Genomic DNA, 20367 nt, shown 5'->3' with positions numbered 1-20367 from the left:
GGTGAAGCTCAGGATATTATTCCAGATCCAGGAATTTGTTTTAGGAATTTTTGGGGAATTTTTTTTTTCTGTTTTGCTGCATTAAAGCTTTTATTCTTATTCTTAAAAAATGATGTTTTTCTCCTCTAATTCCGAGATATATCAAAATAAATTCTCTGACAGGGCTTACTTCCTTTTTCATTTATTGTTTTGGGGAGAGGGGATGTTAAACAAAACGTATTATTCCAACTTGACCCACGGCGGGAGTATGTGCTCTACTGAGTGGCGTTCTAGTTGTGCTACGGTTCCATTTGAATTATTCTGTTCTTTCAGTTTCCAAATTGCTCGCTTTTCTTTCATAGATGGTTCTCTGGTCTTTCTATTGGGTTTTGTCCACCGACTTCAAAGGCAGATTGCCAAGGCAAAATCAAAGGCTAAAACCAAGACAGCTCTTTACGTGTGAACAATCAATGCAACAAGAAACACCTGTCAGTCATTTGTTCCAATTCTTAAGACGTATGCTTACCTAAAATGGGGGGAACTGAACATAAAAAGTGCTATTGTTCTACAATGGTAAAACATATATGCATAAAAAATACCACAAAATAAAAGTTGACCTTCTGTACTCTCACCTTCTGCCTCATATTCATCTTTCGATCTCAAATCCAAATTTCTTGAGTATATAACAACAATAACAAATTTGACTTCACTGTTCCAATACTTATGGGGGGGGCACTGTATATCCCATAATTTATAAATCCATTGATCAATTTTGATAGAGCATTTTAAAATTAACATAAAATGTTAACAAAGTTAAAATATTACAAATCAGCACGTTGTTGGTCAAACAGTTGCTGGAACAGACTTATATTTACCCTGCTGCCAACTCTCAAGATAGGTGTACACACGCTTAAACAGCTCCAAGGGTTTGGCAACCCGAGACTTTCGACCAGCCTCGTCTTCTGTCCTCAGGATGTCCAACAAAAGCAGCTCATTGAGTAACAGTTGACGCATGCGTGGCCAGAACTCAGTCACAACTTCCAAGCAAGTCAAGTACAACTGCCTGGCTTGATGAAAAGCCTGTTAAGAATCCAACAGCATTTTGGGATTTCACTTTACAACGTTATGCAGACAAACAGGTGATTAATGGCATAGGCTTCTTCAGGTACATGTATTATACAGCAGTGCATATAATAAATTGAGCAGAAATAAATGCTTTAATTTTTTTTTTTTTTTATCACGTAATTAGTCGTCCAGGATACATCCACATCACATCATTATTGTGTGGTTGGTTGTTATCCATCGATACATGAAAATACAACAAAGAATGCCCTATATTTTGATACTTAAAGCAGGCACATAGACATATTATGAAGGGAAAGATTTAGTTGAGAGGATTAATAGAAATCGAATGGTGGGAGAGCATGAGACACATTACAGAAGGGCAAGGTCACATTTATTGGCTTCTAAACACACTTTGACACATAGAAGTGAAGTGTTACATACTGCAGAAGGGAAGTGATATGTGTAAGGGCGAATAAGATAATAACAGCCAAAGGTAGAGAGAGTCTCTGAGTGGTTTACTTCCGAGCCCAGGAGTCACAAAGCAGTCTGCCAACGGCCCCACATCCAGCTATGTATACAACAACAACAACAACAACAACAACAACAGGCATTTTAAGGCCATTTTCCCTGCAAGAGCGTGGGTTAGCCTTGCGGTCCCCATGACAATCCCCTATTTTCTGCATCTCCCCTTGTTAACCCCCTTGCCCGCATTTCTTCTTCGACCATCTTTAGCCAAGTCTTTCTCGGTCTTCCCCGTCCTCTACTTCCTTCTACATTAATTTCCATCACTCTTCTCAACCAGTCACTTTCATCCTTCCTCAACACATGACCAAACCATCTCAACCTGTTCCTCTTCACAGCATCAATCACAGGCTCTATTCCCATCATCTTTCGCAATTCATCATTTGTCTTCCTCTCTCTCAACGATACTCCACATCCACCGGACCATTCGCATTTCCACCCTTTCCAGCCTTCGTTGCTGCTCTACGTTCATTACCCATGTCTCGCTCCCATAAATCATAACACTTCTCACACATGCAGCATACACCTTTCCCTTCAGCTTCAACAACACTCCCCTCCTCGTCAGCACGCCACTCAGTTCCCGAAACTTCTTCCATGCACATCTCACTCTAGCAACCGTTGCCGAGTCTGATCCACTTTCTCCATTCAGCATGTCTCCTCGGTAACAAAATGTTTTCACACCATCCAGCTTCACGCCGTCTCCAAGATCCAACTCAACATTTCCTCCATCTGCAGCTCCCTCTGTGCACACCTTACACTTGAATGCAGCTGTCACACTGGTTAATGACCCTCTCAAACCACAACATTTTTGATGAACCCACTCAGCGCACATTGTACACCTTTAGAGGCCATTTTATTTTCCCCGCAAGCGGGGGTTGGCCTTTTTCGGGGACCGTGGTTGTTGTTGTTTTTCAGTCCCCTTTTTGAAGCAATGTTTTACGGCCGGATGCCCTTCCTGCCGCCAACCCTTTTTGTCGGAAATTAAATTGTACATTACATACATGTACAATTGTACATTAAATGGAATTCACTCAGACACCCTTCCTGCACACAGCACACCGCCACTTCCCAGTTCTTTCCACCTCACCACATGCTTTACCACTTGCATGTGGTAAAGCATTGCTTGCTTGCTTGCATTGCATTCCACCTCACCACATGTGGTAAACCTTCGTTTTTCCGATATTCACCTTCAGACCTTTTGTCTCCATACATTCCTTCCACTTGTTCATCTTCTCCTTCAGTCCATCCATACTTTCTGCAATCAACACCAGATCATCTGCATACAACAACTCCCACGGTAAACCCTCCTTTACGTTCCGAGCCAGCACCTCCATCACAGCTACAAATAGTAGTGGACTTAGTACAGACCCCTGATGCACTCCCACCTTCACCTCAAACTCACCACTGTTCCCGTCCTTCATCCTTACAGCTGTGCGCGCTCTTTTGTACATTGCCATCACTACTCTGATCAACCATTCCTCCACTCCTAACTTCTTCAATACCCATGTCACTACTTCACATGGAACCTTATTGAATGCTTTCTCCAGATCAACAAACCCAAGAAACAACTTCGTCCTCTTCTCCATGTACTTCTCCTGCAACTGCCTCACAATATAAAGAGCGCGTCTGTCGTTCCTCTTCCTGGCATAAATCCAAACTGCATTTCGTCGATCTTCACTTTCTTCCTTATCCTCCTCTCCAACAACCTTTCCAATACCTTCATTCCATGCTCCAATAACTTTATCGCTCGATACGTGCCACAGTCCAGAGAGTGACCTTTCCCCTTGTATAGAGGGACGAGGGTACTCAGTTCCCAATCCACTGGAATGCGGCCTTCTTTCACCACCAGATTGCAGATCTCTGTCATTCTCTTCACACCCCAATTTCCCGCTGCTTTCAACACATCTCCCACAACTCCTGTCGGCCCTTCCGCTTTTCTACTCTTCATTGCTTTTATCGCTTCCTCAACTTCCTTCTCGGTTATCTTCTCTGCTGGTCCTAAAACTGGGTTACTCTCTATGTTGCCATCCCATTCATTCTCTGCATTCAACAGTATTTCCATATATCTCTTCCATCTTCCTTTAATTCCATCTGGGCCAAAAACGATTTGTCCCACTTCATCCTTCAAGCAACTCACCCCCATCACATCACACCTCTCTTTCGCTATCTGCTTTGCAATCCTGAATATCGCTCTCTGACCCTCTTCCAAATCCAAGCGTTCTCCGAACATTTTCCTACATGCCTCCTGCGCCTTTGCTACCTTTTTCTTTGCAGCCTTCTTGGCTGCCTTATAACTTTCATGCTCTGCCTTTTCGGCCCCAGTACCCTTCGCCTTCTGCCACTCCTTGAACTTCTTCCTCTTCTCGTCAATCTTATTTCCAACTTCATCATCCCACCACCATTTTTCCGAGTGCCTCGGTGGTCCTTTTGTCCATCCACATACATCACCAACGTCTCCCAACAGATTATCTTTCATTGACATCCAACCACTTTCAATCTCAACCACATCATCCTCTACCATACTCAGCCTCTCTTTTAATGCCTCCATCACTGTCACCTCTTTCAACCTCCACACCTTCATTCTCGGTTGGTACTTCACCGCCGAGCTCTCCTCGCAGCTTTCACCCTTATGTCGCAGACAACCAAGTGGTGCTGTGAAACAGCCTCCTCCCCCGAGATCACCTTTGTGTCCCGGAGGTGCCCCCTATCTCGCCTACCCACCAGCAGGTAGTCAACGGTTGTCGTCAATCCACCTGACATGTATGTAACAAGCTTATTATCCCCTTTCTGGAACTGAGTATTACAAATCAACAAATCAGCTCCATCAGCAAACTCCAAAATCCTTTCACCTTCTCCATTTCTCACATCATATCCGTAACCCCCATGAACTCCCTCAAAACCGTCCATACTCCTTCCCACATGTCCATTTAGGTCTCCTCCTACCACAACAACTTCCTCATCTTTCACGTTTTCCATCAGCTTCTCTATTGCACACCAGAACTTGTCCTTCTCTTCATCGCTCCGACCAACCTGCGGAGCATATCCCGAGATGACGTTCACCAAGAGCTTTCCAATCATCATTTTCACCATCATCAACCTATCACTCACTCTAGTCAGACTCACCACACTGTCCACAATCCCCTCAGAAAACAGGACACCAACACCATTCACACCTTCTGGGCACCCTTGCCACACAAACTTGTATTTCTGTCACTGCCTACCGATCACCATTCTCACACCACTTCCCTTCCATCTCGTCTCCTGCACACAACATATGTCCACTCTTCTTCTGACCAATACTTCCACCACTTCTCCTGATCTCCCTGTCATTGTCCATCCATTCCATGTCCCAAACCTCAGAAACCGATCTCCACGTCGGGCATCAGGCGTTTCGTCGTCATAAATGGAGTGATTTCCACCCTTGCTTCGATCGGGTTCCCCACCTTGAGTTTTGACGAGAGGGAGTGGGGTCCCCCACGGGGTACTTCGGGCTGTACCCTGCCCATATGTAGTTGTAATTGTTTTTATGTTTTTATGGCCGGATGCCCTTCCTGACGCCAACCCTTTTAGTCACCTCTTACGACACGCAGGGATACGGTGTACCTATTCTAAACCGGGGTACACATCCAGCTATGTATAAAGGTGCATAACAGACACATTAAAGTAGTTCCTTGATATCACTACAGGCGTTACACACATTACAGAAGGGTTTATCAGCTTCTGAACACACTTTGACACATTTATACATATATTTAAAATACACACTTATGCTAGACATTTATTGATGAAATAAATAGTCTATCTTATTCCTGTTACTCCTTACAATACATTTCCTTTTTAAGTCTGTGGGCATCATGAGCCAAAGGGACTTACTCGATTGGTAAGGCAAAAGTGGGCCTTGGCGAGCAGAATGTAGACGAGGTCTCTCGTAAGCAGATCTTTCACAGTTAGGATTACATTGGCATAAGGTATGGGCACCTCCCACTGGAAAACACAGGACGTTTCAGTCGATGAAATAAGAAAAAACTGTAACGGCACTCTGATGTTGCAACGTCAACCGATATGCCTCCACCCACATTATTACATCATTATACGTACTTGTAACAGGTTTGATTTAAATTCCTTCAGCTGTTCTCAAGTATCACATTTTTACCTGACATGACCTCTGACCTTTGATGCCAAAATCTCATCAGTTCATCTTTTCATCATAATATATACTTATACCAAGTTTGGTCAAAATTCCATCACTTGCTCGTAAGTTAGCGCAGTAACAGAATTTTTACCTAACGGGACATCTGAGCTTTGACAGCTTGACCCCATAATCTATTAAGTTTATCTTTAAATCATTATACATACTTGTACCAAATTTTACTATGTTCCCTTCAGCCGTTCTTAAGCTATTGCTGCAACAAAAAGCTATTACAGATTCTGACCTTTGACCACTTAATGTCAAAATCTAATCAGTTCATCTTTGCATCATAATATAATTAATATATACTTATACCAACTTTGGTCAAAATCCCCTCACTGATTCACAAGTTATTGCGGTAACAGGATTTTCACCTGACATGACCTCTGACCTTTGATCTCCTGACCCTAAATCTAATCAGTTGATCTTTACATCATTATACATATAATACATACTTGTAGCAAGTTTGACTTTGATCCCTTCAGCTGTTTCCAAGTGAAACTCAGCTTTTAAGATTTACAAAGCAATAAAAGAGGCAACAAGAAAGAGCAATCAGATTGCAGACCCTCGCCAGGGCTTGTTTGTTGTGTATTTTGTGTCGTGTTTATTAGGTGCTGTGTTTGTGTGGTTTATTGACGACGTAGATTTCTGTTCTATCCAATATGGCTGCCGAACCACGTGACCGATGACGTCGTCAATTTAATTCTGTACAATCGTGGTGTCGATCATGCTCAAGAAATTTCAACCTGATCGGATCAAGCGTTCTACTTGTCTAATGATGACATCGTAATGAAGGCACTGATGACATCATGATTATGTTGCTCCCCATGGAGAGTACTTGACAATGAGCCATGTTTCATTTTTTTCCATGGAACAGTTTTGAAGATATAGAGGTGCAAAGTTTTTCGGTTTTTCCAAGACGACACCCGTACCATGTGACCTATAACGTCATAATTATCATGATAAATCATACAGGAGGAGGCGCTCCTATGGTGAAAATTGTGTGTCAATCGGACCAACGGTTGCAAGGAAAAGTGTACTCACATTCTGTACAGACAAACAAACAGACAGACAAACAGACCCAAATGCAATACCCTCTCCTCTGGTGAGGGTATAAATGTCCAACAATGGTCATGCCCTGAATGGCAAAAGATTTAGACTTGTTAGTCAGAATAAAGACTTGTTCCAATTATATATTATTCGTCGACCAAAAGACCATTCAGACAATGTCCCCAGCATGCAATGAATCTAACCTACACATGTTAACTTGGCAGTTTTCCTCAAATCTCACAAATGATTCCAGATTCTAATTCATGTATTGATCATTTTCAGCTAGTCTTTCACAACAGTTAATGTCTCCTTTAATAACTAGCAGGGAATAGCTGGCGCTGCCTGGTTGGGTGAGCTTTTCCTGGTGGTAGTTTTGAGACGTGTTGGACATTGAAAAGCTATGGAGTTATTGGCCTTTTGGTGGTTGTCTTTTGCCTGCGGGTCGGCGGTAGCACTGACTGACCCCACATCCCAATATACACTATATAGCAGCCTTTGGTGGCCTCAAAATGGATATCGAGGCCAACATCTGGTTGCTTAAACCCTTACCCAGATTCTGAAGTACCTCTGCCCAAAACGTGGGGCCTCTAAGTGCTACGGTTCGGCCATGAAAGAATAGCGTACAAATGCACAAACACTTAAAAATATTTACAAGATTTCAAAAAATACAAAAAAAACATGCCACATCACATTGAATAGCCAAAACAAATCATATTCATATGAAATGTCTTCTGCAAATGTTTATGTTTTCCCAGGTTCCAGGGATTTTCTGCTCGAGCCAACATTTTGTCTTCATATGTTTCCTATCTGTTTCTTTATAAACTAATTTCAGTAGAAGCCCTTTTTCTTCACAAATACAGAAACTAAAATCAAAGGCCTACCCTCAACCCCAATTTTTGTTGAAGACAAATGCCATCTTTAAATAGACTTGAGGTGGCTGGAGGGAATCAGCATGCTCCAACCATCGCTTGATGTGCCTTATGACCATCCACCATCTTGTGCCTTATGACCATCCTACACATGTTAACTTGGCAGTTTTCCAAGTTGCAAACACTGCATATGTGGCTATCACATAAGTTGAGAAAAGCAAAAGCGATGAAAAACACGGCGGGGAGCACAAACTGAAGATATATTAAATTACCAAGGAGACAAAACACTAGCATGTGACGTGGAAAATCCAGACCTTCAAGACCTACAGAAAAGATTTTGATTTTTTTTTTTTTTTTTAACACCAATACCACCACTAGAGTCAAGGCATCAATGGCTCCGAGGAAGAGGTGGGAGTGGGGGGGGGGGGGGGGAGTCTTTTTCAATCTGATTCTTAAGAAGATGGCATTTGAATGCAAACGCTTTTCTTTTTCTTTCCTTTTTGATTCTTCGACGGCAACATGGAGTAACTAGATGTCACATCTGCTAGTACTTGTTCGCATGTGAACATAAACATTTCCAGGGACATTTTTTGAACAAATATAAAGGTAATTTTAAGTCTCAATCATCATTTCCCATCAGACTTCCAAAACAAACTAACCTAAACTATCTTTTTTTTACATCTCACATCGAAGGCTTATGGAGGAGCTCATATATGCAGACCTGCCTACCCAGCTTTAAGAATATGTACAGTGTTTATTTTACGGAAACTTTACAGATTTTTCCGTTGATGATGTACACACAAAATTATACGAAATTAAAAATACTAGGGCATGCCCGTACTATATCTATATCTAAAATTATATCCCCCCCCTCTATTTACATGAAATGGTTTGGTCCAAAGCGAACGGCTTGCGAGTACGGTGACAATCCCCCCCCCCCCCCCCCCCTCTATTTACATGAAATGGTTTGGTCCAAAGCGAACGGCTTGCGAGTACGGTGACAATCCCCCCCCTCTATTTACATGAAATGGTTTGGTCCAAAGCGAACGGCTTGCGGAGTTTGGTAAAGAAATCGCCATAGCGTGCACAAAAGCGCAGGAAAGCGAAAGAATCGCAAATTAGTTTTAATTAGTTTTAAAACATAGTTTAACGGCAACATAGTTTGCCAACGTGAAATAAATGAATACGCTCTCAAATGTGCCGTCCGAGGCAGAGTCTGTTCGCCACGTTCGGCACACGTGATAGCTCGCTGCTCTCTGTTTGGTTGAATCGTTTTTTGGACATAGCTCGGTAACTACTTCTCCGATTAATATGAAACCTTGAAAAGGCACATCCTCGGGTCCCCAGCAATATACCTGGCAAGTTTCAAGTATATCGGACCCGTGGTTGTCGAGAAACAGCGGTCACAGACAAACAAACATACAAACATACACACAGAGATTAGTGGAATTATAGATAGATACAAAAATATAATAACACGACTATGTAATACTTACTGTCAACCCTTGATATCCACCGACGTCCATTTTTCTATTTGTCTGACGTTTGTCTGTCTGCTGTTTACTGTTATATTTGTAATTTTTCTATTTGTCTGTGTCTGCTGTTGAAAATCAGAGTGAGCAATAGAAAAGTCACCGCAACAATAACGTCAGTGTGCTAACAAAGCTCCGAGATCTTCTTCTTTTTTTTTTTTACCAGAACTGAATTTTATTTGGACAGCTTTTAACTTTGGCTGATCGCATGAGTCACAATCCTTCCGTATCAATGGCATTGTACAAGATGCTCTCCCACCAATCTAGAGCTGTGCATGCACAGCAAGGATGCTCCTACAATCCACGTCACACCTAAGTACCATAATCGTAACTGCTTGTACGATATCCACATACCGATCTTATCGGCATATGTGGCTATCACATTTCAGTACACTTGGTCCCCGGTTAACGTCTTGGTGACGTTCTGTGAAACAGCGTTAAATGGATCAATTTATCTCATAAGAATTAATGTAAATAGGGAGGGGGATTGTGGAGGGATGGCAGAGAGAGGTGTTTGAGCTCTTCAGATGTATAAGGCAAGGTGGAGGCGATGTTAGCCAGCACATCTGGCGAGGTGCGATCGGTCGCCGGCGACAAACACAGGTGTTCGATTCACCACTCAAATCGCCCATGTCCAAATGCTGGTAGTTAAGCAGAGATGGTGTTACATTCCTGCGACGGCTGTTTCTTCCGCTTAACCGTGGAGATGACATCCTCTCTCAATTGTGATGGAAAAGCACAAGATCTAGCCATCTATGTTGTTTCATAACAGTTCTCTAAAATGTTCCGAACACAAAACTGAACATTTTGAAGACCCGATCCATACTCGGGTATTTCGGTCAAACACTGCCCAATTTCTGGCAACTCTCGGATCTTTCGGCCTTTGGTGCAGCATGAAACCATCTCGGTTTATATTACTGCATCCCAACAAGGACGCATCGACGCAGCGTAATTGTAGAAATTCGAAAATTAATCACCGTTTGAGTTAAATTGTACTGCAATGTAACGCGTAAACAATACGGAAGTGGCGGTCAGCTTCATGGTGTGACTTCACAGCTAATCATGAAGAAGAAGAAGATTTTGACTTGCAATTGCAAAATTACCCACTTTATAAATCGGAAATTGGAAGAAGACATATCATATCTATTTTATAGGCTATCAAGGGATAGCTTAGTATCGAGGTGGTCTGATCGTTGGATTCCCCTGGGAACTCCTTCCATGCCTTGGCGATGTTGTCGATCGCTTTGAGGATATTGCATCCCCACCAATATTCATGGATACTCAGCTTATTCTCACCATCAGTAGCCACGGGGAGCTGGCTGAACGTATGGCGTAAACAATATGCTTTGAAGGCGGCGATAACTCCCTGGTCCATAGGCTGTATCAAAGCTATCGTATTAGGAGGGAGGAAAACGACTTTAATATTGTCATGTAAATCATCGAGGGTGGGCTGATGTGCAGGAGGGATGTCCACGAGAAGGAGGATTTTAAAGTCCAAGTAAGTTCTCCCTTGCACAATAATCGTTCCATGCAGGGACAACGTACACAGTTAGCCATTGGCTAAATATAGCGTTGGTTATCCACACCTTCGTATTATCCTTGCAGATAACAGGGAGGTGATCCTTTAAATAACCCTTCGGGACATGTGGGTTAGCAGTGCGAGAAATCTGGAGAGGTTTAATCGTCAAGTAGCCAGGAGCATTCCCTCATCTCCCAGAAGCAACGATACCCAATCCTCTGCTGCTTTAAAGTGAGGCGCTGTTTTTTCTTCCTTCGATATTTTTGTCCTTTCGGGCATACGCTTCCAGAAAAGCCAGGTTTCATCAACGTTAAAGATTTGCTTTCTGGGATGAAGCCCTTAGCAGAAACAATATCGGATCTGGCAGCCTCACCAGTCACTTTGGTATTACGAAAATGATAGCGTTGCCGAAAACTCTGAAACCATCCTCGGCGGGCATGCACGTCTTTGTTCTTAGCCCTCGCCCCCAACTGGCCTTCAAGTCGTTAAACAAAGATTTTGCCTTCTGCTGAATCACCGTCAAGTTCACGTTGGCATTGAGTTGGTTTTGATCCTCCATCCACATCACGAGCATCTTTTCCATCACTGAACTACGAGTGTGACTCATCTTCGTAGCACTCATTGATGTAGCACTTCCAACACTGGACTTTATCTTGTCTGCATTTGTATGAATGGTACGTACCCACCCCAAGTGCCATAATGGTATGCCCCAAGCCATAATGGTATGAATGGTACAATCAGAAGAGAGTAAGTGTAAGGTGTCTTCTGATACCTCAGGGAGATGGATGCCCCTGCCTTGCATAACCCCAAGTCACCCGTGGGAAAGGTGCAATACCTTTTTGAAATATTTTGAAATACCAACTTCTGTCCTGGAAGTCCTTGGTGTCCTTGTGTTTTATACTTCTCGCACCCCCCCCCCCCCTTCCCACGCCTCCTCCCCCCAAGCCCTCTCCCTCCCACACATCTCCCTGCTCTTAAATGTTGTGTGCTCTCAAGTGTTTGTGTGCTTCCCCTTCTCTTGTCTTCCGCTCCCTCTTTTTATATATTTTGTTTGTCTGGTTGATTTGTTTGTGAAGTAAATGTCAGCTCTTTCACGAGCCTCGATTCAGTATACAGCCCCCCTTATCAGGGTAACCGTCCGTAGCCATGTGGTTTAAAACAGCACGGGCAGAAGAGGGTGAATTCCCCAACGGCCATTAGAGGGAAGAAGAGGAGTGGCGACCCCCGTCTATACCACACACTTACCCGTGTGTACCAGCCATAGAAATGCAATATGATGGCAAACACCATTATTGCCCGAGGAGACTCGACATGATGAAAGACCCAACGCAACACCGATGTCTGCAGCACGTTCACACTTGTCAAAACAATGTAAACATCCATTTTTACTGCAGGACTGATGCTTTTGTGCTGATGCTTGGCACCAGTAGTATTAGCACAGGCACTTGATGGTCTTTTTGAAGCCATGTCGGTGGGTAAAGTAATGTACGTACATTATGAGATGCAAGAACAACTGCTACCAGAGAAGTAGTGCAATATGCTAGTGGAAACGATGATGAAAAATGCAATGCGCAATCAGAAGAGAGTAATGTGCAGAGGTAATGCGCAGATTAGTCCGCTCTGGCCAAGTAATCCACTCTGACTGAAGCCGTAATAGCCAGTTATGGGTAAATAATCATGATGAGCATTGGTATCAAATTAGTATAGACGTTATAACGAAACAACGTTAACCAGGACGACATTAAGCAGGGACACCCTGTATTGATTACTCAGATCTGGCATGTAGCCGGTATTGATGAGACTGCACATTCTGAGTAAGGCGTTAAAAAAGGCCATTCCTGGATTACGAGCTGCTGTGAGAAGTGCCAATAAGTAGGCCACATATCTCGGTAAGGCTCGTTTGTCATCGGTATGCACATCATCATGTGAGGGCATAACGGAACAGAAGCCAATGACAGAGAGTGAGTTGAGCTTACGTAACAGCCACGTTTAGAAGTGAAAATAATAAATAAATAATAAATAAATAACACCCTAAACGACTTTTTTTCCCCCCACTTTAAACTTTCAGGATGCAATTTACACAGACTGGTGTATGATTGTATTTTAGCAACGTTTTCCATATAAACAGCACAACTTTCATACAGGTAGACACGTATGGACATATTAAAGGAGGAAAAGGAAAATAACATTTGGGAATGGACATCTGTGCACTTTTACATTACTTACAAAGACGGCCAACAATGAACAAAAACACGAAAAAACGATAAAGGAATATTGAATGTGAGATCAAAAGCTATGTGCTGCCAGAGAAACACCAAACAGGCTCAACCAAGGAAATTTAAATGAATTACACACACAAACAGACTACAAAATGCATACATCGTTGCAAGCAAGCAAGTCCTTTTAGGCCTTTACCCTTGCTTAGACAACCAAAAATCACCCACCTTCCTGGAAAGCATCCAGAACTGCCGATCAGCAGTCATTCCATGGAGATCGATGAGAAGTTGCCTGACCTTCCAGGGGTCCTGGGTCTGGATCAATTGCTGCTCCAGTTGTCCAACATTGGTGCTTGCAGAAGCTGAGCATCACAGACATTCCTGGATGCTTAATATGTATCCATATGATAAAGGCCATAACTCAAATAATCGGCTCAAAAAAGAAAAAGTATTAAGGAAATAGCTGCCAATCAATACCAAGTTATGATAAAAAAATAAAAGCATCATTACGCATGGGCCCAGTGCTTGGTGAACGTGCATTATGCGCAATGGGAGGCTTTGCTTGGAAATGTGACCATTATTAGCACGAGTCAGCTAACCGTTCAGAGTGAATGATCAATGTAGCCATGTGCGGATCACAAGAATAGCGTGAACAACCATGAACAGTTAGTAATTGATTATTTGAATGTGCCATAGACAGCTCTTGTGGTGTCAAGTGCAGCACGAACATGAAATGTCTTGGAAAGGGGGCTTGCTCGGCGCAGTTTGGTACTTGGGCTGCCGTTTTCTCAAGACTTCAAGGAGGCCCTGTCGCTTGTCATCTTGCAGCACAGCCGTGAAGAGTGGGTGAGAAGTGATCAGAAAGGTCAGGTGTGGGTCATCCAGACTAAGGCACAGCATCCTGCATAAAACCGGTACAGAATATGGAGCTTGTGCTATGACGCCTCAAAAAGGTAACAAAAACGCAACAACGACATGCAAAACCTGCTCCGCTAAACAATTCCATAAAACAATTGTGTTCCAATGTTTCTCAATGCTCTCGTCCCATGTTTGATTATATGAGGGGGGAGTCAAAAGGGTTTCATGTAAAATTTTCAGAAGCAAAAGCATGACTTGTATTCCAATGTCATCAGGAAACTCACTGCTGGGAAAAGAAGGACAAAAACCCATCCCATGATTCATATCCTGGTCAGGGAGAAAAACTATTTTTTCCCACTACTCTCGCTCATATAAGAGCTCGCACTAGTCTTTGACACCGTTGATGAAAAAATAATGTGTGCGTGTGTATTATATATACACATCGTGATTATATATATATATATATATATATATCTATATATATATATCTATATATATATATATATATATATATATATATATATATATATATATATATATATATATATATATATATATATATATATATATATATATATATATATATTGTTGTGGATATGAGGATTGTGTTTTTTTATTGTGTTTTTTTATTATTATTGCTTTATTCTGGACCCTCCTTACTCCAGTTATGTATAAAGGTCAAAGGGCGTCCCATAATTAGGTCATAAACAATCACGTCAGCCAATCATAGATTTCCCCCTGGTTGATAGCGTTACGTGGTCCTCCCGGTAACTACCTGGTCTTGGTGACCCCCGGACCGTGGGAGGACCCCGCCAGAAAGATCTCTGATTTAGACTCGTTCGTAATGCAATCAATATGAAAGACACAAACAATTCAGGTCAATAAGCAACCCCACACCAAGGATCCGGATTAATTAATAATATATGTAGTGAAATTATACCAAGGTGAACCCAGGGGGGTGCTCGCCACGAAAAGGGGCCGTCTATAAGACCCAGGACACGCGGGGCGTGCGGACACTTCGGCGGGACTCACTGTGACATTATCCAGTAGTTGAATGGTATGTACGCCCCAAACGCTGCGCTGCATTAACCATTGTTATATCGAAGCTACCTTTGCTGTGCTTGAATGCTCTGATTTAATGCCTATTGTTTGCATGTATTGTTACAGGAAATATTGCCGATCTAAATGATATTAAAGCCTACACAGAGGAAAGTCGTGTCTGCGCTTGATTTTCACGACATTTAATATCATTTATTTCGCCATGGCTGACCACAAGATGATCGTGGTTCCGATTCTCGGTGCCGACCCTCTGGCTGAAGGATCTGCATCGGAGTTTGCACACTGGCTCAACACGCTGCAGAACTACTTCGCTGCTCACGAGACGGAGCCAACCGCTGAGATACGGCTGTCCGTCTTACAGTCCAAGGTCCATCACACTGTGTACAAGACCATTTCTCGATTTGAGACGTATGATACGGCCCTGGACGAGCTGAAGCGCCTTTACATAAAGAAACGGAGCGCTGTGCACGGCCGGCATCAACTCTCTCAGCGACGGCAGCAACCGTCTGAATCGATCGATCGCTATGCGCAGGAGTTGCGCTATTTATTGGCAGATTGTGTGCAGGACGTCCGGACTCATGAGCAAGTTCAGGACGATTTGCTCCGAGATGCATTCATATCCGGAATTAGTTCTGGAGTCTTGCGGCTGCGTCTCTTGGAGGTCGCGGAGCTGACATTTACAGAGGCACTACGGCTGGCGCGCGTTTATGCAGATGCTCGACAACAATTGACCGCCTATGATAACCCACGAGTCGTGGCGGGGGCCTCGCAACTCGCGCGACCCGAGAGGGCCATCGCCGAGGATACGGAGGAGGACCCGACCACCACGACGGCCGAGTCCCTGGGTGCTCCGGAAGCGGACTCCGCATCCGGCCTCACTGCAGCTGCCGCTGCCCGGCCACGGCTTGCCCGGTATGCAAAATGTTATTTTTGTGGCAATCGGCAGCATCCCCGGACTGAATGCCCGGCCCGAGAGGCAACTTGTCACCTCTGCTCCACTAAAGGCCATTTTGCAAAAGTCTGCAGAAAGGCCGCCCGGGGCACGCATTCCCGAGCGACCTTGAATGTGCTCATCGCTGAACCAATGGATCGAGCACCGGACGGGGCGCCTTGCACAGCTTTGATGAGCCGCTCTCCTCCTCGCGGGCCTCTGGCTTCTCGCCTGACCTTGGTGAGATACGTCGGGCCGCCGAAACAAATGGCGCAAACGCGACCGGTCACAAAGCATCTAACCTTGACTGGCTTGCAAACGCCTCCTTCAAACAAGCGACATGCACCCACTTTGGAATTGCCTCTCGAGGTGCGGCCAACGCAGCACGTGACTCGAGCGCCATCTGATGACAGCTTTTGCGAATTACATGCTTCCCTTCTGGCATGTCCAGCTGCTGATGGCAGAATTCATTCTCACGTGGCTCGAGCGCCATCTGGCGGTAGCTCTTGCGAATTACATGCACCCGCTTTGGCATATGACTCTGCAGATGGCAGTGAACTTTCTCCCGTGGCTCGAGCGCCGTCTGGAGGCTGCTCTCACGACTACTCCACACCCACTCTGGCAAATGAAACTACCGAAGAGCCAACTGACTTCAATGCTCCTGCTGAGGCCCGAAGGATTGCAGCCGGCGTGGGATCCACCCGCGAGGCGCGATCTTCTCGCCCGGCCGGAACTATACCTGCCGGGTCTGCCGGCCTAGCGCAGGCCTTCATTCCGCTCACGGTCGCGGGCGTTGTTGCGCAAGCTTTAATTGATACGGGATCCACGGATAGTTTTATTGATCAGCGTCTCGTGCGTCAACATGGGTGGCCGGTTCTCGGGACAACCCGCCGGATCTTCATGGCATCTCAGGGACTTCGGTTGAGCACAAAAGGGGCGTGTCGATTGAAACTTGTGATAAATGGACGCACGTTCCCGGACGTGTATCTCATGGTATTACCGGCCTTATGCGCTGACGTTCTGTTAGGACTTGATTTCCTTAAGCGGCATGGTCGTTTAGAGATGGACTTCGGAGGGCCGGACACGCTCGCTGTGTGTGCCCTCGCTCAAATGGACATGGAGCCACTCTCACTGTTCCCCAACCTGACCACTGATTGTACCCCTGTGGCCATCAAATCGCGGCGCTACTCTCGCGCGGACGCGCAATTCATTGCGGAAGAAACGGCCCTGCTCTTGAAGGACGGTATCATAGAACACAGTAGGTCTCCATGGAGGGCCCAAGTCTTAGTGGTGCGGAGTGAGGCTCACCGCAGGCGAATGGTAATCGACTATTCGCAAACGATTAATCGCTTTACACAGCTGGATGCCTACCCATTACCGGGGATGGACGCCCTGGTACGCCAGGTGGCCCTGTATTCCGTTTATAGCACTCTCGATCTACGTAGTGCGTATCATCAAGTCCCCATCTCTAGGGCTGATCGCGTCTTTATGGCCTTTGAATCGGGTCAGCGGTTGTACCAGTTCACGAGACTTCCTTTTGGGGTAACGAACGGCGTCGCTTGTTTTCAGAGAGCTATGGATGACCTCGTTGCGAAGGAGCATTTGACGGATGTCTTTGTCTATCTGGACAATCTTACGGTTTGTGGGTACGACCAGGCGCATCACGACGCTAATCTAAAACGCTTCCTCGAGGTTGCGCGGAAATATCGCTTAACCATGAATGAGGCGAAGTGTCAATACTCTCTACGCACGGTAGACCTTCTGGGGTACACCGTGACCCATGGCTCCGTCTCTCCAGATAAGGAGCGTCTGCGCCCTTTGCTCGATATGGCTCCGCCTAGCGATCGGGCTTCGCTGAAACGCGCTCTAGGGCTGTTCGCCCACTACTCGAAGTGGGTGCAAAATTTCTCTGCTAAGCTCCGCCCCCTCGTGGCCTGCGACACTTTCCCCATGGGCCCGGCCGCCCTGGCGGCCTTCGAGGGCCTTAAAGTCGACATTGCTGGCGCCGCTGTCGCAACGATTGACGAGAGTGCCTCTTTCGTTTTGGAGAGTGATGCCTCGGACCATGCGATAGCGGCAACCCTCTCCCAAGGAGGCTGCCCTGTGGCTTTCTTCTCGCGGACTCTCACCTCCGCCGAGCGGAGGCATTCGTCCGTCGAAAAGGAAGCGTACGCGATCGTCGAATCTATTCGGCGATGGCGGCCGTATCTGCTTGGGCGGAGTTTCCAAATTATCACGGACCAACAGAGTGTTGCGTTTATGTATGACACCTTACATGCTCAGCGCATTAAGAATGAGAAAATCACCCGCTGGCGTATCGAACTCGCCGACTTCTGCTACACCATCAAATACCGCCCGGGGAAGGATAACCTGGTCGCTGACGCCTTATCGAGGCCGGCCACTTGCGCGGGGGTCGTAACTTTGGAGGGGCTGCGCACTTTGCACAGCACTATGTGTCATCCCGGGGTAACGCGCTTCGCGCATTTTGTGCGCGCGGGCAATCTGCCGTACTCGATGGAGGACATCCGCCGCATCTGCCGTGATTGCGCGGTCTGTGCGGAACTCAAACCGCGTTTTTATAGCCCTCCCCTGGGGACACTCGTTAGGGCTACTAGACCGTGGGAGCGCTTGGCGATGGACTTCAAAGGGCCGCTGCCAATGTCGAGCAACTCTCGCTATCTGCTCACTATCGTCGATGAGTATTCACGATTCCCCTTTGCTTACACGTGCGGGGATATGTTGGCTGCCACGGTTATTCGGTGCCTTCAGAATTTGTTTTCTATGTTCGGATATCCGGCCTACGTGCATACCGATCGGGGTGCGGTGTTCCTGTCCCAGGAAGTGAGGGGCTACTTGCTCCAAAATAATGTCGCTTCGAGCTACACCACCCCGTACCGGCCCCAAGCTAACGGACAGATCGAACGCTTTAATGGGATTATATGGCGGGCCGTCATGCTAAGCCTTCGGACCCTCGGCCGAGGCCTCGATAAATGGGCGTGGTCGCTGCCTGCCGCTCTAAACTCGATCCGGGCTCTCCTATGTACTGCCACCAACCAGACTCCTCACGAACGACTGTTCCACCACCCTAGAAGCTCTGGCAGTATCCAGTCTTTACCCAGCTGGCTCGCTGAACCGGGGCCCGCCTATCTCAAACGAGCGGTTCGCACTAGCAAGTACGACCCCCTTGTTGACAAGGTGCAGGTCCTCCAGGCTAATCCCGAGCATGCCCGCGTGTTAACGGCGGATGGCCGCGAGTCTACTGTCTCCGTTCGCCATCTCGCCCCATGTGGGGACGACGACAGGGATATCGACGAACCCGTCTACGAGTCTATGGACTCTATCGAAGCTTCCCCTATGGAACTACCACTGTTACTCCCGTCGTCCCCCGCTCCCGTGCCCGAAGGCGCAGGGGCGCCCCCTCCGACTCCGACCTCCGGCGGCTATTCCGACGCGGGGGACTCCGGGCTTGGGGACGCCGTGCCCGGTAGATTCCGAACACGAACTGGCAGGGAGGTTCGCCGCCCCGACCGCTACGGGTGGTCCGACTGACGTGGATTGACGTGACCCTTTCATTTATTGCTGATGCTTGCCTGCGAACTGCCGAGCGGTAGTCTTGTTTTAACGACGGGGAGAATGTAGTGAAATTATACCAAGGTGAACCCAGGGGGGTGCTCGCCACGAAAAGGGGCCGTCTATAAGACCCAGGACACGCGGGGCGTGCGGACACTTCGGCGGGACTCACTGTGACATTATCCAGTAGTTGAATGGTATGTACGCCCCAAACGCTGCGCTGCATTAACCATTGTTATATCGAAGCTACCTTTGCTGTGCTTGAATGCTCTGATTTAATGCCTATTGTTTGCATGTATTGTTACAGGAAATATTGCCGATCTAAATGATATTAAAGCCTACACAGAGGAAAGTCGTGTCTGCGCTTGATTTTCACGACAATATATTCTCAATCCATCAACACAATCAACAATCAATCCGCAATATTACTAAGATGGCCATCTCATATATTTCCCCCCCTTTCCCCACTCCCGACCCCTCAATGGTCACTGTCCCTCACAATGTCTCTGGGCCCCTCCAGACCAAGGTGAAGGTCGACTTCTCCGCACACGGGCGGTTGAACGAACCCCTGGCTGACGTGCTCCAAACGTGCACGTCGCGTACCGGGAACAGCTGCTGCAGCGCACACCTCCTTGCAAAGCAAAGCGGGCAAAGCAAAGCGCGGCTCGCAAAGCACGCGAGGCCCAAGGTGCGACCCGTACGCGTCCTTGTAGACGTTGAGGCGAACTGTGCCGGACGCTTGGTTCCGTGCACGAACCCACGGCAACTTGACGCGTAACCGGTAATTACCCCGCGCAGGTAACTCCTCTTGCCAGACGGGCTTTCAAACGCAGCGTTCCCCACGCTGCTCAATATCGACACCGCTCGCGTCAGAGCTGGGCGAGGAAGAAGAAGATCGCCGCTTCTCCAGGACCTCGTGTCTTGTTTTTCTTCTTCCGGTTCACTATCCCGTTTCCGGTCACCTGTTATCCGGAGCCTCTCTAACCATTTAACCACAACAACCTTTAA

General features: G+C 46.2%; 1 protein-coding gene across 1 annotated transcript in view; it reads right to left on the bottom strand.

Moving 5' to 3' along the window:
* INTS8 (integrator complex subunit 8) overlaps positions 1-20367 on the bottom strand; it is a 100907-nt gene that overhangs the window by 31284 nt on the left and 49256 nt on the right. The window contains exons 12-15 of the mRNA XM_068127435.2: positions 13670-13842; positions 13170-13303; positions 5440-5550; positions 855-1059 (exon numbers count right to left, since the gene is read on the bottom strand). Coding sequence (XP_067983536.2) covers positions 855-1059; positions 5440-5550; positions 13170-13303; positions 13670-13842 — 623 coding nt within the window. The remainder of the gene's footprint in view (positions 1-854; positions 1060-5439; positions 5551-13169; positions 13304-13669; positions 13843-20367) is intronic.

Source organism: Myxine glutinosa, chromosome 10 (assembly GCF_964187855.1).
Source record: "Myxine glutinosa chromosome 10, kmMyxGlut1.1, whole genome shotgun sequence".
NCBI lineage: Eukaryota > Metazoa > Chordata > Myxini > Myxiniformes > Myxinidae > Myxine > Myxine glutinosa.
This window is presented reverse-complemented; position numbering and strand designations above follow the sequence as displayed.